Raw genomic sequence first — 24558 nt, forward strand, 5'->3', positions numbered from 1 at the left:
AATGCTACGTTGAACAGTTTGATGAGAATATTTTAGATTGTATATGAAACCAGCACATTGTACCCCTTGATTGCACTAATGTACACAGCTATGATTTAACAATAAAAATAAATTAATTAATAAAAAAAAGGAAAAGAAACTGAGGCCCCACAAGGTGAAGTGACATGTGCAAGGTTACTGAGCCTAGGATGAAGTCCTCCAAACACCTAGAAAAAGCCTCTCTTAATTAGTTCTTAACTAATTTCTCATCCTAAAATCTTTTGAGATAAAAGGTGGGGAACCTGAATTCATAAACAAGCCAACCAACAAAGGCACTACTAATTATTACTGACCTGGGAAACTTCGGGGACAGCATCAGCTGAATCTGCTGTGCTAATTGTTCCATCTCTGGCCAGAGCTGGCTAATTGGGGAAGTTACCTTCACTCAGATGCTGGGGTGAAGGCAAGAGTAATGGCTTCCCCCTTGGAGCTGGTGTGGGCAGGGATGAGTCACACTGATTCAGAGAAAGTGACTGTTCTATAAGCACCTCAAAAAGCCCCTGTCCAATACCCAGCAGGCCCCAGAAGAGCCTTTCCACATATAACGAGGCTGGGCAGGAGATGGATGGGAATTCACTGGGTCTCACCAAGGCAGCTTGGCTCACAATCTGTCTTAGCCCCAAGCTCCAGGCAGGTGGGATTCCACAGAGATGATTCTGACAAGCACCAGATCCCCCAAAGTTTAAGGACAGGAAGTCATTTACATTCCAGGTAGGGGGAACAGAGGCAAGGGCTGGGGACAATGGGCAAACAGACACCAGCCTCCCCAGGACTGCCAGGGTCCTGATTTTACCTTTTTCTAAGGAGCAGCACCTAGGCAGGTGCTGAGGTGAAGAAGGGGTAGCAGGGAGGCAGACTGTCCCTGGGCTCACAGACGACAGATAGCACAGCCCCAGCAGCCCTCAGCGAGCCCCCCTCTCGTGTGTGCACATATCTTTTTGCTCCTACTGTCCCTCATTTCCCCTAGAAGAGTGCGTCCTGACTTGGTCCCTGAAGTCCACATAGGAGACCATCTCAAGATCGGTTGGCTCATCTTTCCCTCTTTGCTCACCACTTCCAGATGCCCCAAGTCACAGACCTACCCTAGTAGCCAGTCTGGGACTGGGGTCAGGACACCCACTAGCAGTTTGATGCAGTCAGCTTCAGTCACCTGCTCACTTGGCTATGTGAGCTTTTTAATTCCAATTATTCTTTCCTACCGAAACTCAAAACCTAGGGCATTTCATTTTTCTGTAGAACTTTTATACAAAAACTCATATTGGGTGGCACCTGTGGCTCAGTGGGTAGGGCACCAGCCCCATATACTGAGGGTGGCAGGTTCGAACCTGGCCCAGGCCAAACTGCAACAAAAAATGGCTGGGCGTGGCATGGCGCCTGTGGCTCAAGCGGCTAAGGCGCCAGGCACATACACCTGAGCTGGCGGGTTTGAATGCAGCCCGGGCCTGCCAAACAACAATGACGGCTGCAACCAAAAAAAATAGCCGGGCGTTGTGGCGGGCATCTGTAGACCCAGCTACTTGGGAGGCAGAGGCAGGAGAATTGCTTGAGCCCAGGAATTGGAGGTTGCTGTGAGCTGTGATGTCACAGTGCTCCACCCAGGGCAACAGCTTGAGTCTCTGTCTCAAAAAAAAAAAAAAAAAAAATTGCTGGGCGTTTTGGTGAGTGCCTGTAGTCCCAGCTACTCGGGAGGCTGAGGCAAGAGAATCACTTAAGCCCAGGAGTTGGAAGTTGCTGTGAGCTGTGATGCCACAGCACTCTACCGAGGGCAATAAAGTGAGACTCTGCCTCTAAAAAAAAAAAAAACTCTTATCAACAAAGTAAGTTAAAGAGGAAACCCCTAAAAGGACAAACTTCCTTCCCCCTGATTCCATATGAAATGTAGGACTATTTTTTTTTTGCAAGATCTGAAAAATACGACATTGCTATTTTAATGGTGATTGCATTGAATCTGTAGATCACTTTGGGCAGTATAGACATTTTAACAATGTCGATTCTTTCAAACCATGAGCATGGTGCGTCCCGTCATCTTGTTAACATCTTTGTGATTTCTTTTCTCAATGTTATATAGTTCTCTCCACAGAGATCCTTCACATCCTTTGTTAACTATATTCCAAAGTATTTAATTTTCTTTTTCTTTTTTTTCTTTAGAGCCAGAGTCTCACTTTATTGCCCTTGGTAGAGTGCTGTGGCGTCACACAGCTCATAGCAATCTCCAACTCCTGGGCTTAGGCGATTCTCTTGCCTCAGCCTCCCAAGTAGCTGGGACTATAGGCACCTGCCACAACGCCCGGCTATTTTTTTGTTGCAGTTTGGCCAGGGCTGGGTTCGAACCGCCACCCTTATGTACTGAGCCACAGGCGCCACCCTAGTATTTCATTTCCTTTGGTATTACTGTGAAGGTATTGTGTCTTTGATTTGTTTCTCAGCTTGACTGTTGTTGGCAGAAATGAAGGTGCTGATTTATGTACAAACCCCGAGTAGCCAACACAATTCTATGTGATAAGAACAAATCTGGAGGCATCCCTTTACCAGACTTCAGGATATATTACAAGTCTATAATGATGAAAACAGCATGGCATTGTCATCAAAATAGAGACACAGACCAATGGAACAGAACAGAGAACCCAGAAATGAAACCAGCCTCATATTGCCACCTGATCTTTGACAAAGCAAACCAAAGTGTACACTGGTAAAAAGAGTTCCCATTCAATAAATAGTGCTGGGGGAACTGGAGCCACATGTAAAAGACTGAAACAGGACCCACACTTCTCATCACTCACAAAAATCAACTCATGATGGAGAAAAGATTCAAACCTGCAACATAAAACTATAAGCATCCTAAAAGAGAGTGTAGAAAATTCTTAATGATATAGGCCTAGGAAAGGAAATTATGAAGACCACAGTGGCAATCACAGCAACAACAAAAATAAATAAATGGAACCTGATCAAGTTAAAAAGTTTCTGTAGTTAAGGACATAATCAGCAAAGCAAAAAGACAACTTACAGAATGGGCGAAGATATTTGTATGCTACACACCTGACAAAGGGTTGATAACCAGAATGTGCAAAGAACTCAAGTCAATCAACAAGAAAAGATCAAACAACTCATTAGAAACTGGGCAAGAGACATGAACAGAAACTTTTTCTATCATGACAGAATAATGGCCAACAAACATGAAAAAAAGGTCATCGTCTCTAATCATCAGAGAAATGCAAATAAAAACCACACTGAGATATCATCTAACCCCACTGAGAATGGCCCACATCATAAGTTCCCAAAGCAACAGATGCTGGTGTGGGTACAGAGAGAAAGGAACACTCATACACTGTTGGTGGGACTGCAAGCTCGTACAACCCCTGTGGAAAGTAGTACAGAGATTCCTTAAAGAACTAAAAGTAGACCTACCATTTGATCCTGCAATCCCACTACTGGGCATTTACCCAAAAGAAAAAAAGACTTTATCATAAAGACACCTGTACTTCAATGTTTATAGCAGCACAATTCACAATTGCAAAGTCGTGCAGACAACCCAGGTGGTTTTCAATAGATAAATGAATTAATAAATTGTGATAGAGGGCTCAGTGGGTAGGGCGCAGCCCCATATACCGAGGGTATTCACCAAAAGCAAACGATATAACCAAACCATATGTATACCCATAATAATCTGAAATTTAAAAAAAGAAAGTGTGGAACCTCAAGTTTAACATGAGCCACAGGTAATTAGTAAATTCACTAACATCCTGAAAAATGTTGCCGCAACGTACTTCATATAGTCCATTTCTACACCTGACAATGACCTTGTAAGGCAGGTGTTCCATTTTACAGGTCAGGAAACAGAACCCAAGAGAGGTGAAGTCACCGGTCCAAGGTCACACAGTTGGTGAGGAGGACAGTCAGGATGTGATCCAGGTTGGGTTCCAAAGGCCACACTATTTCAACTTCACAAACCTCTTCCTATAGCACAATAAAAAATATGGACATGGGGGACCCCTACATGTTTGGGTCCTCAGACCCACTGGGCATGGCCCACCTTTAATGGCATTCCACTTCCAAAGTCAAATCCCTCCAGAATCAAACCTCATAAAAACCAGCATAATTCATGAGAAAATCCAAATAGTAAAAAAACATGTGGAGACAATGTTCACTCTCCTTAGTAATCAGAGAAATGCAAATTAGAACAACATTGAAGAGCCATTTTCTACCTATATAATTAGAGGAAAAAAAATTTTTAAATGTTGGCAAAGTTACTCTGAAATAGGTACATTCATCCACGACTGGTGGCAGGGAGAGTCATATAACCCTTGAGGAGAGTAATATGGCAACATCCATCAAAAGCCATAAATATATTATGCCCACTGACCCTGGGAATTCACCCTAAGGAAATAATTCGATAGGAGGGGGGAAAGCTATTTGTATGAAGATGCTCATTGCAACCTTCGATGGGCGCACTGGAAACAGCTTAGTATTCAGCAGTAAGAGGATGTCGGAGTAAACTGGGGGTACATCAGCTCCTGTGGTGTTAGGCAGCCATTTAAAATGATACTTAAGAAGCTGGAGCAGCAGCATAGAAGTGTGAATGAAAGACAGCAGAACCCAGACTGTATGTGTGCACTCTGGTTATTATGATGTAAAAATAATGTGTGCATAGGGCAGGGACAGAGAGAAGCCAGACACAGAGGAAGACAAGCAGTGATTCAGAGCAGAAGGACCCCCTCTTTCTATTACCCTTACAGTGGTGCCCCCAGCCCTGTGAGAACAGCCTCAGGGGCTCTCTGGGCATAAACTCTACTTCTGATAAGGACACAAGGAGGCACTCCCACGCTTCATGATGGGTCCTGGGCCATACTCCTGACTGCACTGGGAGTGGGGAGCTGGCTCAGTGGATCAGGAAGGTCATGGGAGACCCCTTCCATCTTACCATGAAGCCTGGGGCGCATGTGCAGCTCCCTGTGATGCTGTGACAGTCAGCTCCGTTCTGACAGGTGCAAGGCAGCTGGCAGCCATCGCCATAGTAGCCAGCAGGGCAGGATTCGTTGCAGTGGTGGCCAGACCAGCCTGGCTGGCAGGTGCAAGCTCCAGTTACTGGGTGGCAGCTGAGCAGACAAGAGAAAGGAGAGAAAATAGTCCAGTCTGAGATGCAGCCGTGTCCCACCCTCAGGCCACGCTAAGTCTGGTCTGCCCAGGGTAGCAGAATCAAAGGGTCTCAGAGGTTAAATTGCTCCATGTCTTGCTTATCAGAAGATGCCAAGGCCACGTGGTCTTAATTAGCGCCTGGCAACTGAGGCTCATAGTAGTGATGTGACTTGTCTTAAGTCACATGGCAAGGAGGTGGCACGATCAGGATTAGAACACAGGTCTTCCGACTCTCAAACAAGTGTCCTCCCTCCCTCCCTTCCTTCCTTTTGAGGTGGAGTAGCCCAGGCTAGAGTGTCCTCGCACCAGCCTCGCTGACAGAAACCTCAAACTCCTGGGCTCAAGTGATCCCCCTGCCACAGCCTCCCAAGAATCTGGGACTGCAGGCATCCTTCACAATGCTCAGCTAGTTTTTTCTATTTTTTAGTAGAGATGGGGTCTCATCTTGCTGAGGCTGGTCTTGAACTCCTGAGCTCAACTTATCCACCCTCCTTGGCCTCCCAGAGTGCTAGGATTATAGGTGTGAGCCACCTCAGCCAGGCCAACAAGTGTTCTTCACTCCTGAGCTCAACTTATCCACCCTCCTTGGCCTCCCAGAGTGCTAGGATTATAGGTGTGAGCCACCTCAGCCAGGCCAACAAGTGTTCTTCACAATACAAATACAGAAACCCACGCAGAGGGGTGGCCTCTTTAGTCCCTTGCCTTCTGGACGATGTGGTCCAAAGCTTCAGCCACCTCTCTCACCCAAGCCTTGTATGGGGACAGGCAGGAGAAGGCAGCAATGACATCTAGTGGCTCTTCATATAATAGGTGGTCAATAAATGTTGGCTGAGTTAAAACAAGACCTTGTGGCAGATGTAGCCTCCCCTCTCTGGTAATGTCTGCCCTGGAGATGATTTGTCTACCCTATGTTTTCCTGGGGCTCCTTTAAAAAATTTTTTTTCAGAGAACTGGTCTCACTGTGTCATCTAGGCTGGAGCAATAGCATGATCATAGCTCACTGGGCTCAAGTGATCCCCCTGCCTCAACCTCCTGGAGTTAAGTGGTACTATAGGCACGAACCACCATGCCAAGTTAATTAAAAAAGTTTTTTTGTAGAAGCTGGCCTCAAATTCCTAGCCTCAAGCAATCCTCCTACTTCAGCCTCCCAAATACAGGATTATAGGTAAGAGCCACCATGCCTGAACTGCTGGGGCTCATTAATAATATGTGAGATCTTCTCCACCCCCTATCTACCTAGGCCAGAAAAAGGATCATTTGTCTACAGCAGTGGTTCTCAGCCTTCCTCATGCTTCCTAATGCCACGATTCTTTAATACAGTTCCTCATCTTGTGGTGACCCCCCACCATAAAATTATTTTCGTTGCTACTTCGTAACTATAATTTTGCTACTATTATGAATCGTAATCTAAGTATCTGATATGCAGGATGTATTTTCATTGTTACAAAGGGGTCGCGACCCACAGTTGAGAACCACTGGTCTAGAGGCAAGGGCTCGCTGGCATGAACTCTATGACCTCTAGAGAGCCCTTCCTTCCCTCTCTCCCTCACATAGGTCAGGCTCACGGTGGTCTGACAGTTCTCCCAGTCTCCCCAGCTCCTTCCTCGTTTTTCCTTGAAGTGTCCCCTAATAAACCCCCTGCACTTCACAGCTGCTTCTGGGAAGGCCCAGACTAACACACCAGAGAAGTGCTGGATGAGAGAGACATTAATGCGATCATGGGGCACCATACGCTGGTTTTATAGACCGTTTGACACATTTTCATCACACTGGTTAACATAGCTTTCCTGGCATTTTCTTAGTTATTGTGTTAAGACATTTACATTCTACATTTACTAAGTTTCACATGTACCCTTGTAAGATGCACCGCAGGTGTAATCCCACCAATCACCCTCCCTCCACCCATATCCCCCCTCCCTCCCCTCCCTCTCCACCTTCCCCCTATTCTTGGGTTATAACTGGGTTATAGCCTTCATGTGAAAGCCATAAATTAGTTTCATAGTAGGGCTGAGTACATTGGATACTTTTTCTCCCATTCTTGAGATACTTTACTAAGAAGAATATGTTCCAGCTCCATCCATGTAAACATGAAAGAGGTAAAGTCTTCATCTTTCTTTAAGGCTGCATAATAAGCCTTGGTTCTGCTAGGTGTCATGAGGACGGGGACTTTATCTCTCTGGGTGTCTGGCTCATATTCACTGCCCAATTAAGTATTTGGAAATGAATATAGCTTTCATTAAGTACAATTATTTTCTGTTGATTATTTATTATTTTCTGTCAGTTTGTTTATTGGCTCCAGGGGGGAGTGTCCTTTGCCTTGTTCCCCTCTCAGGGCACAACAGAGTCCCTGGCACCCTGGAGGTGCTTAGTACATATTTGGCAAATTAATTAATGAGCAAATGAGTTGTATGAAGCCCAGCCAAGCTGTTTCTCTTCAAAGGACCCTGCTTTTCTCATAGAAACCATGGAGGTGGACAGGAGCAGATGATTCTTGAATACCAAGTAGCTAATAATCATTTTGGAAAACGTTTAGTATCTTTAGTCTCATTAATCATCGAGTCTAAACAACCATCAGATACCACTTCCCCTCCATCAAAAACAGGGAAGATTTTTTAAAATGCTGGCGAAGATTTCAAAACAATTGGGGTTATGTATCAGGAGACCTAAAAATATTCAGACTCTTTGATCTCGTAATTCCATTTCTAAGAATCTATCCTAAGGAAATAGTCATAGTTGTGGAGAAAGATTTATGCGCGGAGATGTTCCCTGAAGCATTATTTATAACAGTGGAAAATGGAAGCAATTTAAATAATGATAAATATATGTGACCAGGCTATTAAAGCACCAGGCCCTTTACACATACTTTTCTAACCTTCATATGAGCTTGTGAATTAGGCATTTGAGCCTCTATTTTATAGGTGGTATTTGGAGGTCATGTGACTTGCCCAAGGTTACACAGCCAAATCAGTGAGTGGCAAAACTGGGATGCAAACCCAGGTTTATCTGGCCATTTTTTTTTTTTTTTGAGACAGAGTCTCACTATGTTGTTGCCTTTGGTAGAGTGCAGTGGTGTCACAGCTCATAGCAACCTCAAACTCCTGGGCTTAAGCAATTCTCTTGCCTCAGCCTACCAGTAGCTGGGACTACAGGCGCCTGCCACAACACCCAGCTGTTTTTTTTGTTGTTGTTGCAGTTGTCATTGTTGTTTGTAGCTCACTGAGGCTGGGTTGGAACCCGCCAGCCTCGGTGTATGTGGCTGGCGCTGTAACCACTGTGCTACAGGTGCCGAGCCTGTCTGGCCATGTTTTATCCACTGCCTCGTGCTGCCTCTGACAACAGAGCACCGGTTAAATGAATTTTGACTATCCATGGCCAGGTGTGGTGGCACACAGCTATAATCCTAGCTCTCTGGGAGGCTGAGGTGGGTGGATTGCTTGAGCTCAGGGTCCAAGACCAGCCTGAGCAAGAGTGAGACCCCATCTCTACTAAAAATAGAAAAACTAGCTGGGCATTGTAGTGGGTTCCTGTGGTTCCAGCTACTTTGGAGGCTGAGGCAGGATGATCATTTGAGCCAAAGAGTTCGAGATTGCTGTGGGCTGTGATGCCATGGCACTCAATCCCAGGGTGACAGAGTAAGACTCTGTCTCAAAAAGAATCTTAACTATCCATATGAAGAAATGTTAGAGATGTATTCAATTATTTTCTAAAAGATTTTATTATATGATATAAGGTTAAGTGAAATAAATTGTATATGAAATCATAATCTAAAATATGAAGAAACTTATGTAGATACAGACATGGATGAAGAATGAACAAATTACAACAAAATAGCTTTGGTGCTTACCTCTTGGTTGAGAAATTATGACTGATTCTGAATTTTTTTTTCTTTGAATGTCTATGTATTCTCTAACTTTCCAAAACTTACCGTAGCATCAATTATATTTATAAACAGATATAAAGCAATAAAAATTGCCAATAGATAACAAAAAAGAATGAATGGGTATGAGAGATGAATGTTTGAAGATTTTCTGACCTTTACAAGTTCAAGAAAAATTCTCTCTGAGCCCCAAGCACTGGAAGGGGAGACAGCAAAGTCGGCCTGGGTGGCCTTGACCCTTGGCCAGATCTTTACTTTCTTTCTGCACTTCTAGCAGAGCCCTAGGCACTGCCCTTCTAGGTTGAATTTTCCAGGGGCCCCCTCTGAGGTTTAGGGTAGAGAGACTTGCTTGAGCCCAGGAACGAGCTGGCGGGTCTCGGCCGCAGTCATCAGCTCTGCCCAGTTCTGGAGATTCTTCTTTTTATTTTTTTATGTTTTATTTTTAAACCCTTTATTTGGAAATGATGGGTTTTTTTTTTTTGTTTGTTTGTTTTATTTTTTATCAAAACCCTGGAGATTCTAAAAGATCTCACACACATTTCTCCCGTTCCCCTCAATAGATTCTTCTGCTGTCTCCGCCTCATAGATGGTCATGCCAGAGCGCATCCAGTAGGTGCTCTCGTCCAGTAGGTGCTCTCGTCCAGTAGGTGCTCTCGTTTTGGAGGGGGCACCACCCTGTATAAAGCACCCTAGACACAAAGAGAGCTAGCAAACGCCCATTTCTAAGGACTCCCTGCGTTTCCCACTTCTGATCTTTGTTGCCATCGCTTTGGCTGCTTAGAGATGTGTCTAGGTGCTAATTTTACTTTTTTTTTTTTTTTTTTGAGACAGTCTCACTTTGTTGCCCTCGGTAAAGGGCTGTGGCATCACAGCTCACAGAAACTTCAAACTCTTGGGCTCAAGTGATTCTCTTGCCTCAGCCTCCCAAGTAGCTGGGACTACAGGTATCTGACACAATGCCCCGTTATTTTTATCTTTATTTTTATTTTGTTTTATTTTATTTGTTTATTGAGACAGAGTCTTACTTTATTGCCGTTGGTAGAGTGCCATGGCGCGACAGCTCACACTAACTTCAAACTGCTGGGGTCAAGAGATCCTCCTTGCCTCAGCCTCCCAGGTGGCTGAAACTATAGGCACCTGCTACAATGCCTGGCTATTTTTAGAGATGGGGGTCTCGCTCTTGCTTAGGCTGGTCTCGAACCTGTGAGCTCAGGCAATCCACCCACCTCAGCCTCCCAGATTGCTAGGATTACAGGGATGAGCCACCATGACTGGCCCATCTAATTTTACTTTTTACTCTGAGAACCAGAAGGCTCAAAACCAAATCTGAAATCGTTCTGTTCTTTCAACAATTCTATTTCTAAAAGCGGGATGTAAATTTGCTTAATTTGATTTTGTCTTATATTATAAAAACTCCAAAAGTCCCTTTGAAAAGAGGTGGGGAATGACGGCTGACAGTGATTATAACCGAGATCTGCCATCACCATGTTCAGAATCTTTGTCCCTCAGCAGAGGGCCCTGCACATCCTCCTGTTTCAGGCATCCCTTTCTCCCTGGGGATGTCTCCAATTCCCTAGGTCACATGGTGGGCCAGGGCTGCTATTTAGACTCTGGTAAAAGTCAAGATCACTGGTATTTAGTTCAGTTCTCTGTGGTTTTTTTTTTCTTTTCTCCTGTTTCACCCAGACATAGATTAATCACAAGTTAATAGGAGCCGAAAGCTGAACAATACAGGAATCTTTTCAAAGTTGATTTTTCTGCCTTTCTTTTGGCTGCTATCAGATTTCTACCAATGCTGCATCTGTTGGCTAAATCAAATCTTTCAAAAGTATTACACGATCATGGCTGCTGGAATTAGTCTATGACAATTCAATTGTGGAGGGGACACTTAAGAGGTCTGACAAACAGGTGCTCTTTCTCAAGGTTATCCCTTTAGGAGGGAGGATGGTTTCTTGGTGTGCACTGTACACATGAGGGGAATGAAGTGTTGTAAGGGGGTGAGACGTTGGGAGCCTCACCAGCTGCAGCATCTTTCCCAGGGCATGGATTCAAATCTGGGGAGCACCCTCACCAGACAGGACTGAACAGAGAGAGGCTAGGGCTAGGGAAGTAGGGCTTTTTTTTGGTTGCAGGTGACGGTACTTTTTCTCCCTAGGAAAGATGCTCAAGATCTTGTAAGCTGCTGTGATGGAGTGCTTATTGTAAGCTCTGCAGAAGCCCGGGGGAAGTGAGGCCAGACTTCTAGGGACCCCTACAATCTTTCAGAGTTGGGTGTAAAGTTTCACTTTCAAGACCACAAGAGAACTTTTCCCCAAGTAGGTTGAGAAAGATGATGGGCAGACTGGGAAAGCGAGGCACAGAGGAGAGCAGTGCATTTAGCAGGACATTTGCTTAGACTGATGGGGGTCTGAGGCCACGACTCAAGGGTCCCAACTCCTACCCAGTATCTGCCTCTTGACTGCCTTGAGGTTAGAAGTCAGTCACAGAATCATTCCTTTGCTTTTCTCAGGACTCAAAAGAAGGCTCTATCATGGGACAAAGACTCATGGGAAGGGAAGGGCTGACCTGTGTCCATATGGAAGAAGAGAGCAATTTTCTGTGTCCCTGAGAACAAAGTCAAGGGTAGCGTGAAAGGTCAGTTAGACCACAGGCTCTCAACCTCCTGCAATTTTGCTTCCCCCACCCTACCCCGGGACATCTGGCAATGTCTGGAAACATTTTGGGTTGTCAGAATTTGGGCAGGGAGGGGGGCTATTAAGCGGTATCTAGTGGGTAGAGGCCATAGATACCGGTAACATTCTACAATGCACAGGACAGCCATCCATAACAAAGAATTATGCAGCCCAAATTGTTAATGGTGCCAAGGCTGAGAAACCCTGAGCAAGACTGAACAAAGACCTTTGTGAATGTCAGGTGCTCAGTCACTGGGGCAGTGTGCCAAGAGAAAGCGGTGAAACATTAACAAAGAAAAAAAGTAGGGCAGACGTCTGCCAATGGGCAGAACCACCTAGAGGGATGGGCTATTTAAGATGAATTCAGGTACTCTTCTTACTGAAGGCCTACTCTGTGCCTGGCACCATGAGAGGCTGAGGCTAGAAGCTACAGGATGAACAAGCCGGGCTGCATGTGCCCTCAAGGAGCCCAGGCTTGTGACAAAGCTCCCCTTGAGGAGTCCAGCTGCGGTATGGGGAAGACTGGCAGGCACACAAAGAGCCCCCGCTGCTAAGAACCACTACTGCCTCCCAGTCCCTGAAACATGATACACGTTAAAGACAGTCAAACAAATAATCATCAATATTGGATGGGCTGAGATTAGCGACAGAGAAGAGGGAATCCTTCCAGATTAATAATGCATTGAGGACTCCTTCAGAGGAAGGATAAATAATGCAGGGCACGGTTGCTCAGGCACGGCAGGAAAACAATAGCTCTTTAATCTGGGGTTTGGGTGGCTCTCTGGGGCAGAGATTCTCCCTGCATTGGCCCCCAGCAGCAGTCTTGCTTCCTGTCCCTGAGAGAATCTCTTCCCCACAGGAGTGAGGGATACTGATGCCGCCTTGCACTCATGGATGAGTCTGAGCCAGCTGCTCGGTCCCCTGGTCAGCCACGTGGGACCCCTGTGTTTGTTTGTTTATATTTATTTATTTTTTAAGACAGAGTCTCACTTTGTTGCCCTCGGTAGAGTGCTGTGATGTCATAGCTCACAGCAACCTCAAACTTTTGTGCTCAAGCAATCCTCTCGCCTCAACCTCCCAAGTAGTGCATGCCACAATGTCTGGCTAGTTTTAGAGATGGGGTCTTGCTCTTGCTCAGGCTGGTCTTGAACTTGTGAGCTCAAGCGATCTACCTGTCTTGGTCTCCCAGAGTGCTAGGATTATAGGTATGAGCCACTGTGCCAGGGACTACTGTGTTTAAAGCTTTGGAGCTCTCACTTGGCCTCCAGACCCAGCCCGGATGCTCCTCCATGGAGCCTTCTCTAACTAGCATAGCAGCCTCCTATAGTGCTTCCTGCACACAGTCCTAGGTCACTGTTATTTAGGTACACATTGGACCCAGCAGGGCCAGCTACATTTATTTCGTCTATTTTATTATGCATTTTTCCATCACATTTCCACATCTCTGCTACTGGGTGAGTTATAAATCAATGGTGCATCATGGTTCAGTTAATAGAATTTTCCTTTTTTAGTAGTACATAAAATAAAGCTGTGCCTCACTATCAGTGTTGTCCTGTCTTTGAAGAACTATGGTAGAAGTTGGTCAGTGATTTTCCTCTTCATGGCCCAACTGTGCAGGCACTCAGTGTTTGTTGAATGAATCATAGAACTAATGCATGCTAGGTCACAGACAGGCCAGCTTTGCTGGCTGCAGGAACCTCTCTGGATAATGTCCTTCCTGACCCCTCTGGCTTTGCCTGGCACCACCCAGCCACTCAGCTCTAGGGACTGAGGACTGTTATCGACTCACACACTTGCTGAGATGCCTCTGCTTGTAATGGCCAAAGGCTCCAGACTGATTTGTGAAATATCAAAAGGTGGAAATGAAGAGGGGCTGAGGCTAAGTCCTGTCTATCCCAGCAACAGAGCTGCAAAGCAGAAGTGTTCCCTGTCTGCCCTGCAAATGGCAGCGGCACGCATGGCTTGAGCAGCCAGCCTGCCCTGAGCTGTCTGCAGGCCTTGGGGAGAAGGGGGCTCTGCCCACCCCTCACCACCCAGGTTAAGAGGCAGCTTCGGTGAGGGGCTGAGGGGACATCTATCTGGGGCCAGCAGCCTCATTTCTTACCAGAGCGGAGGGCAGTGCAGGCTGCTGTGTGAAGCAGGAAGGGAAGGGAGTCCCGAGGGGCAGGCTGGGACAGCTTCTACCATGTGTTCCCAAGCCATCCAGGAGAGAGGACACAGACAGGCTGGCCCTAAGCCCAGGCCCTGATGAAGGGCTGCCCTCTGTCCCTCCTGCTCCTCTACCCTTGCCAGAGCCTACAGGACGACCCTCTCTAGGCCCCAAGCTCCCTGGATGGGCCATACTGATTTTTTAAAATTTAGAGATGGAGTCTTATTCTTTCACCCAGGCTGGAGTGAAGTGGTCTGATCATAGTTCACTGGGCTCAATCAGTCCTCTTGCCTCAGCCTCCTGAGTAGCTGGGACTACAGGTACCCACCACCATGTCCATCTGGGCCATGTTAATTTTTGGTACTGACGTTCTGTGGCTCACCCTGCTCCTGCCCAAGTGGCCCTGTCTCTAGGTAGATGCCATGTGTGTGAAGGGGAAATGTTCTCAGGACCATGCACTCAGAGATTGTAGCACCCTGAACCCTGCCATCACAGGCCCCAGGATCATGCAGTCCCATCCCCCCCTTAAGGGTCACCAAGCTCCCTCCCTGCTCCTGTGTGTGGAGTCACAGATCCGGCCATTTTGAAATGTAAGAAGCTGGGTTCAGTTGACAGAGGCAGGGGATCTGGGTTCTGATCCTGACTTGGCAGTGCAGGTTCAGCGACCCCTGCTGTTCATCAAAGGGATTATCGGAGCCGATTGTCGAGGTCCCAGCTCTTTCCCTACCCTGTCTGGATGGCTACCTTGGAAGTGGTGTCCACAGCCCAAGGAATCCCCCCTTCACCAGAGCCCTCACTGTCCTAGTCCCTGGGCTTACCTGTCCCCAGCTCATACCTGATGGTGTTGTCGGCATCACAGGGGCAGGACAGGGTGCAGCCTGGGCCATGCAGGCCTTCAGGGCATAGCCGTTCCTGGCAGCGGGGACCCTTGTAGCCAGGCTCGCACACACAGGCTCCCGTGGTGGGCAAACACTGACCTCCATTGTGGCAGTCACAGCGCTGTGAGCACTGGAAGCCGAAGGTCCCGAAGGGGCACTCCTCTTGGCACCTGTGGGATAGCAGAGCCAAGGCTGTGGGTTGGGATCCTTCACTGGCCCTTCAGGAGCCATCCAGCTTACAGCCCTTCCTTCCTCCAGGATTTGGCCTGGTGTGCTCCACACTGCTCACAGCCTCCTCCCCTCTCCTCTTTCCTCCTCTAGGAAGTATTCTGTGATTTAGTTTGCCCTGATCAGGCTCCCCAGCAGTGAGTTGGTACTATCATACTTTATTGATTCTAAGCCTTGTGTTTTCTTTTCACTTTTAAAAATTGTGGTAAAATATGTGTTTGATAGTTGGCGTCCCCTCCAAAACTCATGTCCAAACTTAATGCAACAGTGTTAAGAAGTGTGGCCTTGGCTCGGCACTTGTAGATCAGTGGTTAGGGTGCTGGCCATATACACCGAGGCTGGTGGGTTTGAACCCACCCTGGGCCCGCTAAATAACAATGACAACTGCAACAACAACAACAAATAGTTGCAGCTACTTGGGAGGCTGAGGCAAGAGAATCACTTAAGCCAGTGGTTCTCAACATTCCTAATGCTGCAACCCTTTAATACAGTTCCTATGGGTCGCACCCTAGAGGTTGAGAACCACTGACTTAAGCCCAAGAGTTCAAGGTTGCTGTGAGCTGTGACACCAGTGCACTCTACCGAGGGTGACATAGTGTGACTCTGTCTCAAACAAAAAAAAAAAAAAAAAGAAGTGTGGCCTTTGGGAGGTAATTAGGTCATGGGGGGTTTGCCTTCATGAATGGGTTAGTGCTCTTACAAAAGGGCTGAAGGGAGCTAGCTAGGTTCTCTTTTTTGCCCGTCTGTCCCTTTCATGATGTGAGGACACAACAGTACTCAAGGCACTACTTTGGAAGCAGAGATTGGGGTCTTATTAGACACTGAACCTGCTGGCGCCTGATCTTGGACTTCCCAGCCTCTAGAACCGTAAGAATGAATTTCTGTTGCTTATAAATGACCCAGTCTCAGGTATCTGCTACTGCAGCATGAGCAGAGTAAGACAATACAAGTATGCAATGTAAAATTTACCATTTTAACCATTAAGTGTACAGTTCAATGGCATTAAGTATATTTATATTGTTGTGCAACTACCACCACCATCCATCTCCAAAATTTTTTCATCTCCCCAAACTGGAAGTGCATAGGATATTAAGAACATTTTGGGAGGGGGGAGGATGGGTAGAGGGAGAGTAATTGGTGGGACCAAACCTACGGTGCATCTTACAAGGGTACATGTGAAATTTACTAGCTGTAGACTATAAATGTCTTAACACAATAACTAAGAAAATGCCGTGAAGGCTATGCTAATCAGTTCGATGAAAACATTTCAAATTGTATATAAAACCAGCACATTGTACCCCATGATTGCATTAATGTACACAGCTATGATTTAATTAAAAAAAAAAACAAAAAAAAACATTTTAACATCTCTGAAATTAGATGAGACTTTTTTTTTTTTTTTTTGGAGATAAAGAGTTTCACTTTGTCACCCTTGGTAAAAATGCTGTGGTGTCATAGCTCATAGCAACCTCAAACTCTTGGACAGAAATGATTCTCTTGCCTCAGCCTCCTATGTAGCTGGGATTATAGGTGCCCACCACAACACCCAGCTAGTCTTGTCTTGTCTTTTTTCTTTCCTTTCCTTTCCTTTTCCTTTCTTCTCCTTCCCTTCCTTCCTTATTTCATGTTAATGTGAGGGTACAACCAAGTCACAATATTTGAGTTTGTTAGTAGAGTCCTTGTAGTTATGTCCTGCACCCAACAGGTGTGCCATACACCCCTACATTGTGCCCATTCAGTGGAAGCACCTCAAACCCCACCTCCCCTCTCTGCTTCCCTCATTCCCCCTCCCCCCACTTGAATTGAAATGAGTTTTTCTCCTATGTGGGTATGAATTCAATCATCTACTGGCTTCATATTGTATTGAGTACATTGGATATTTGCTTTTCCATTCTTGTGATACTATACTGAGAAGAATGTGTTTCAACTCCATCCAGGTTAATACAAAAGATGTGAAATCACCATCTTTTTTATGGATGAATAATATTCCACGATATGAACAGTTTGTTAATCAATTCCTGAGTTGATGGGCATTTAGGTTCTTTCCACATCTTGGCAATTGTAAACTGAGCTGTGATAAACAATCTAGTGCATATGTGCATATTATGATAAAATGATTTTTTTTCTTTTGGGTAGATGCCTGGTAGTGAGATTGTGGGATCAAATGGGAGGTTTAATTTTAGTTCTTTGAAGATTCTCCATACTTCTTTCCAAAGAGGCTGTACTAGTTTGCAGTTCCACCAACAGTGTAAAAGTATTCCTACCTTTCCACGTCTGTGCCATCATCTGCATTTTGGGATTTTGTGATGTGGGCTACTTTTACTGGGGTTAGGGGATATCTCTGGGGTGGTTTTGATTTGCATGTCTCTGATGATCAGGGACAATGAGCATTTTTTCATGTGTTTGCTGGCTATTTGCCTGTCTTCCTCAGAGAAGGTTCTGTTCATATCTCTTGCCCAGCGATAGATGGGACTGTTAGCTCTTTGTTGTTGTTGATTAACCGTAGTTCTCAATAGATTTTAGTTATGGAGCCTTTGTCAGGTTCACAATATGCAAATATCTTTTCCCATTCCAAAGGTTGTCTATTTGCTTTGATTGTTGTGTCCTTAGCTGTGCTAGTTTTTCTATTTTTAGTAGAGACAGGGTCTCACTCTGGCTTAAACTGATTGTGAGCTCCTCAGCTGAAGCAATCCACCTGCCTTGGCCTCCTAAAGTGCTAGGATTATAGGTGCGAGCCACCACACCCAGCCTTTAGATAAGACTTTTAATTGATGGCATATCATAGTTTATTACCAGTATTTTTGATTGTTAGCAATATGTAAAATAATGATGCATCTTACAATCGTGGCATCTTAGATTTGATGAATAGGGTAATTTCATTTCTATACCTTGTCTCTGTTTTCTTCAGTCTTTTGGGCAGATGTACAGTCTTTATTCTCACCCTGAGTGCTGTGTCTCCTCCCCTAGCATGGAATTTCCCATGAGTAGAAGAGGCATTCTCTTTCATCAGACGGGGGAATCCCCTACAACAGGGAAGGGGCTATTTCCCCTTTCTTGGATTGGGGGGTCTGGGTCTCCTCAAGGCAGGAGCTGAGTCTCTCCCATCAGGCAGTGAGCCGCCAAGGAGGAAGACTTGGGCACTTTGTACCCTGCACATGCTTGAGCTGGTGCTTGGAGCTTGCAGTATAAGGATAATTATTTGACCTCACCTGACTCATAACAAACGGTGTGGATCCTCTGCAACACCACTGCTAACTGCCCAGCTTCCTGAATGTGCTTCAACACCCTTACCCCAGGCCTGGCCTATTTCCTGGGGGATGCAAATCACTGTCACAGTAACTGGATTTGACCATTAAGGGGTAAACCTGGGGGGACAGGATTAAAAGTGGGGGATGACTTCTGTACCCCCAAGACGAACAGAAATGGCCTCTAGCCATTAGGGCTCTGGATTACCCATGCCCCAGCACTGCTTCAATGGCACAAACAATGGGGACTGATCTAAAGCACTGACGTCTGCGTCCTCATCATAAAACAGGGCGATCATAACTAAACCTCATCAGTCGGTTTCAGGATAAATGAGATAATGGGTGTAAATGTTTAGAAAGGCACCCAGCCCATGGTTAGGGCTCAATAAGAACATAAGTAATTATTACTATTCCTCATTTAACACTGTTTTCTACAGTTCTTATAACAGAAGGTCTGAGCTTCTGACTTTAAATTCTGCCATGAAAAAGCTCAAAGGGAAGAATTCTAAATGAGGAATTATAAGACCAGAGGAATTATAAGAGTTTCGATTATAATATTTTTTCATTTTCCAAGTTTTCTATATGTCTTCTCCAATAATCAGGGGAAGGAGGAAGCAACAAAAAAGCTGTTTTTGGGCTCAGTGCCCCTAGCACAGTGGTTACAGTGGCTCCAGCCACGTATATGGAGGCTGGTGTCCCCGGGCCAGCTAAAACAACAATGACAACTGCAACAAATAATAGCCAGGCATTGTGGCGGGTGCCTATAGGCCCAGCTATTGGGAGGCTGAGGCAAGAGAATTGCTTAAGCTCAAGAGTTTGAGGTTGCTGTGAGCCGTGATGCCACAGCACTCCACCAAGGGGAACATAGTGAGACTCTGTCAAAAAAAAAAAAAAGAAAAGAAAAAAAGCTGTTTTTAAAAAATACAATACAGCCCTAACTTCTTTACCATATATCTTGGAGAGTCACGGGATGGAACCAGGTGTTGTCTATAGACAGGGCAGGGAAAGCCCAGGTCTGGGTGAGCTCATGTCATCATGAGGGTGAGTGGCCAGGCCCCATTTGATGTGGCAGGTCCAGCCAGTGTGTGGAGGATGGAAGCAGCCTGTGTGTCATGGCACTAGGATGTCCCTGCCTCTCTTCTCTGTTTTATCTTTTCTTTCTTTCTTTTTGCCTCTGTGCCCACAATGACAGAGAGATGAGGACAGTGGGGACTGGCCTTGAGAGCTTCCTTCACAAGGAAATGCCACCAGCTCTCTCCCCTCTCAGAGCCACTGTGGCAAAAGGGTGATCTGACAAAATGGAGAGGCAGTGGGGTGATGGTGGGGGTACCCCTGCACCCCATACAGAGAGGGACTTTCAGCTGCCCTGGTCCTGCAGCCTGTCCCCAGCCCCTGCAGCAGCAAATACTCTCATTACTCTTGTCACCCTCACTTTGGAGTTGAGGAGGCTGAGACAAGTGTGGTGACTGTCCAAGTACACAGCCTGCAAGTGGCTAAGATGCCCCCAGATCATCTTTTTTTTTGAGACAGAGTCTCCCTTTGTCACCCTGGATAGAGTGCCATGGTATCATAGCTCACAGCAACCTCATGTTCTAGGGCTTAAGCCAGCCCGTTGCCTCAGCCTCCCAAGTAGCTGGAACTTCAGGCACCCACCACAATGCCTGGCTAGTTTTTCTATTTTTCGTAGAGACACGGTCTCACTCTTGCTCAGGCTGGTCTCCAACTCCTGAGCTCAGGCAATCCACCTGCCTCGGCCTCCATAGTACTAGGATTATAAGCGTGAGCCATCCACACCTGACTTTCCCAGATTGTCTTCTTGCAAATCTTGCCACATGTTAACCAATCTGAGCCCTCACGGAGGGGAAGAGAGGAAAGAAAGAAGATGTCTGGAGAAGGAACGGAAGGTAGAAGACAGGAGAGGAGAAGTGGGATGGGAGAGGGAAGAAGGGAAACTGAAGCAGAAGGCAAGGACTTTAGGCTTCAACTCTTTAGCTGAAGACCTGGATCATCTCTATTTGAACTGCCAGCCCCTGTTCAGCCCATGAATGGATTTCTCTAGGTCACTCAACTTTTTTTGCCTTGAATGTCTCAAATGTTAGGGGACAAAACTCAAACTAGGAGACACCTGATGCCTCCTCCCTTTCACTCAAACATTCCTGCTCCCTCCAGCCTAGCAGGGCAGGGCTGGGCAGAGCCCTGAACCCTGAGCAACTCTGAAGAGGATTTCCCTACCCTGCTATATTTTTGGGATGACTGGACCCACAGACCTAGAAAAGAAATCTGGAAATGAAATATTGACAACCTAATCCATTTACATAATCAGCCTCTTCTTTTTTTCCTACTCACAATTTAAACAACTTATTTATTTAGAGATCAAGCATCGACTGCTAATGAATTTTACACAAAGCATGCTAATAACGGGGCCTGTGGAACAGAAGGGTAATCACAGCAGGAATTAGTTTTCTACTTAAACATCCTTCCTTTGCAACATATCAATCTAATGTGTCCGATATTACCATTAACAACCAGACACATTGCTCAATTAAATTACAAAATGAGCTGCAAAGCCCTCGTTACATTTCGTGTTTAATTTGCACAGGACTCTGCCTATCCAGAGAGGCCTGCGTTATTACACTCACTCAACTTTAATATGCTCGTGATGATTTGGGGTGGGTTAATGCAGCTGTCGCCTACAAAATTAATGGAGGCAATTTTACAAAATATTAAACACCAGGCAACCCGTTTAGGTGAGAAACCCAAATGTTACCCAGCCTCCTGTTGAACTCTCCTGTGGTTGCCTGGCGAAGCTAGCTAGAGGGCCTTTTAGCTTTGGGTTTTCTTTTTTTTCTCTGCCCCAGGATCACTGGCCAGGCTCCATTAAGAAGAGAAATTTTGGATTATTTCTCCACTTTGGATTATTTTCCTTGGCAGTGAAAATTAGGGGCCCCAGTGATGTATTGTTTGCTGGTGTTGAGTTCAGCTGGTCGGAGCCCTGATGAGAGAATGGACTGAAACAAAGGTGTCCTGTCTTGGTTTGGGAGGCTCATCCTGGAGATCCTGAGCATTTCCTTATTTGTGGGTGATGGTGAGGGTGGGAAGGCAGGCTCAGTGCTTTAGTCCTCCCTCCAGGGTCAGGGAGAGATGGGTCCTCAGGTGCCACACCCCACGGTCTATGGCGGGGAAGCTCATGCAGATAAATGTTGGCCCCCAAAGAGACCAGATCTGGTTAAAACAGCGACCCACAGGAACTGTATTAAAGAGTTGCAGCATTAGGAAGGTTGAGAACCACTGGATTAAAAGATCAGGCTAGTGGATGGCGCCTGTGGCTCAGTGAGTAGGGCGCCGGCCCCATATGCCGAGGGTAGCTGGTTCAAACCCGGCCTTGGCTAAACTGCAACCAAAAAATAGCCAGGCATTGTGGTGGGTGCCTATAGTCCCAGCTGCTCGGGAGGCTGAGACAAGAGAATCGCATAAGCCCAAAAGCTGGAGGTTGCTGTGAGTCGTGTGACGTCATGGCACTCTACTGAGGGTGGTAAAGTGAGACTCTGTCTCTACAAAAAAAAAAAAAATATCAGGCTGGGGATGGTGCCTGTGGCTCAAAGGAGTAGGGCCTGGCCCCATATGCCAGAGGTGGTGGGTACAAACCCAGCCCTGGCCAAAAACTATAAAAAACAAAGATCAGGCTAGAGGTAAACAAGTTCAAGGCCAATGGATGTTCTCTTTTCTAGATGCTGTTAAGGATTTGAGGCTGATTCCAGCAAGACATGGGAGAGCCCCAATTATGTTGGTCATCACAGGAAAGACTCACTGGCTTCTCAGCCCCCCTCCCTGCTTCCTGATATCACGCAGGCAGAGAATGATGGACAAATATTCTTCTCACCTCATTTTGTCTGGGAAGAGTAAACTCCAGGGGCCAGAAATGAAACGTGGATCCCTATGGAACCAGTGAAGGGGTGTGAGAGCCTCCTCTTTCTTTTGTATATTTTTCACTTTTCTCTTTTACATCTGTACAAGTCACACAGACGATAGCTTCTTCTTTAATGTGCCTCTCTCTGCTCAAGAAGAACCATGCAGTCGAGAGTGAGAGACAGGAGGCCTGCCCTCGGTTTACGGGCAAATCCTCCTCCAGCTCCAATTCCACTCACCAGCACACAGGCTGGTCCTTGTCTCTTCCTCTCCCAGAGCACCTACCCTGTCATCATGGTATCCTCCTCCCGGCGTGGCCTGTGCACTTACGGTAATTCCTCAGGTACATGTTTTGTGGATTATCCACTCTACATTGGTTGGTTTCACTTTAGGAAACTGGTGCCCTTGTTCACTCTGCTCTCAGGCCACAGGCCTGCAGAGGATGCAGACTGATGTCAGTATCCTTTCGGTGGAACTCAAATTATTATTATTTGATATTATTAGGAATAAAAATCCACTTGTAGAAGAAACTGTCCAAAATATGTGAACTGATTTTCAGTCTCAGCTTCTTTGGATTACCTGTGCCATTGCCTCCCTCCGATGGTGCAGAGAGTAGAGAAAGGGTGGTAAGTGCCCACCTCCTTCCCCCAGTGAAGCCAATGCAAATTCAAGGGCTGGAAGAGGGGGTCTGCTCTGCAGGCCAAGGCCAGGAAGACTGAGCTGATGACTTCCTCTAACAAGAGGACTCAGAATGTTTTCTGAGGAAGGAACTGGAAGGCTAGTAGTAAGCTTGCTGGTGGGCTGATCTCTGCAAGCTGCTATCAATATAAGCAACATGAACAGCATGGACATAAGTTCACACCATCCTTACCTGTCCCCCATGTATCCAGCTGTACAGTGGCACTGTCCAGTCACATGGTCACATTGCCCTCCATGGTGGCAAGGACAGTCCTGGCTGCAGTTCTGGCCAAACATCCCTGGTGGGCAGGGCTGGGCACACACTGCTCCCTGAAACAGAAGTGGGAAGACGTGCAGGGTGGTGTTCCGGAGATGCCACCCCAAGGTCACACTCTCCTAGGAATGGCACAGCTGCTATGGCCTCAGGGACCACCCCACTTTCCCGGTGGAAGCACAGCAATCTGGACACCATGGCTCCAAACCCTCCTCTCAGACATGTGGAGACTGAGGCCAGCTTGCTCATCCAATGACTCAGCACACATTTAGAGTCTGCCTATGATATGCTAGGTGCTGTGTTAGATATTAGGGACACCAAAAAAAAAAAAAAAAAGAGTAAGACTTGATTCCTGCACTCTCACACAGGAGAGACACAAGGAAGGACACCCCTATTACACATGCCGGTGTGGCCACGCACTCTCAACTCCTTTCCAAACCCAGCTAACATTAGAGTGAGGGGAGAAAAGGTGTACACCTGCAAGGACAAAAGGAATAGAGGACAAGAGATGTCACGTGTTGGAAGATGGGAAAGCAGATGGAGGAGTGATAACTGCTCTGGTTTCTGCTTCCTCAGCAATGCGAAGTGCCTGCTAAGGAGTGTGGGAAGCACCACGTGATGAAGCCCTTTGTAATCTCAGAAAGGCTGGAGAATGGGAGACACTGGGACCCTCTGAAGGCCAAGGTGCAGGTATGGCAAAGACAGGACTGTTTACAAGTTTATAAAGAAGGAATTAGACACCCAGCCTCTGCCTCCACTTCGAATAGCCAGGTGGCTGCCCAAGATTTTTGTAAAGTTTGGACCAGACAGGCGTTGGAGGCCAGGACATGGGCACAGCTGAGAGCGGGAGTGGAACTCTACCTTTGCTCGCCGCCCCGCTTAGCTCCCAGAATGCTGACCGCCAGACCGCTCTCCCTGTGGAGGAGGTTGGATAGGATTCCTTTCCCGGGACACTGATGAGCTCCAGAGAAATGACCTACAGATACTGATATTTGAGGGTCCCATCAGTTAACAAGTTTGGCATCTCCCTCGACCCCTAGGCATCCAATTAGCTTTTCTGAGGCTCACTATAAAACATGAACAGATGGCCAAGGATCGCCAGATATTCACATGAAAGATGAAGACTGAAATAAACAAATAGACCAAGGAACAGAGAGGAAACAAGAACCCTGCCTGGAACAAAGAAAACTTTAAAAGAGAGAAGGGAAAAAGCTTTATCATAATTAAAATGAACACGCTCAGGTAGTTAGAAGAAGAAATTCCATCCATGAAAGAACAGAGTGGAACAAAAGGGGATAGCTAGATAAAAGTAAAGAGTTGTTAAAAATTAAAACATGTCAGAAATTAAATTATTGCAATAGAAGAGCTGCAAGACAGTGTTGAAGAAATATCCTATAAAGTACAGAGAGAGAGAGATTGATTGAAACTAGTAGAGAAGATAGAACAAAATTAGGTGGTCTGACATCTAACTAACAGGAA

The 24558-nt window shown here is 46.2% G+C and overlaps 1 protein-coding gene across 21 annotated transcripts in view; it reads right to left on the minus strand.

Moving 5' to 3' along the window:
- MEGF11 (multiple EGF like domains 11) overlaps positions 1-24558 on the minus strand; it is a 407430-nt gene that overhangs the window by 57092 nt on the left and 325780 nt on the right. For all 21 annotated transcript variants that reach the window (XR_008380529.1, XR_008380530.1, XR_008380531.1 and 18 more), the window contains 3 exons: positions 22999-23135; positions 14706-14918; positions 4958-5132 (listed from right to left, as the gene is read on the minus strand). Coding sequence is in view for 18 of the 21 variants with exons in the window: in XM_053592998.1 (XP_053448973.1) it covers positions 4958-5132; positions 14706-14918; positions 22999-23135 (525 nt within the window). In the remaining 3 variants the exon portion in view is untranslated. The remainder of the gene's footprint in view (positions 1-4957; positions 5133-14705; positions 14919-22998; positions 23136-24558) is intronic.

Source organism: Nycticebus coucang, chromosome 6, assembly GCF_027406575.1.
Source record: "Nycticebus coucang isolate mNycCou1 chromosome 6, mNycCou1.pri, whole genome shotgun sequence".
NCBI lineage: Eukaryota > Metazoa > Chordata > Mammalia > Primates > Lorisidae > Nycticebus > Nycticebus coucang.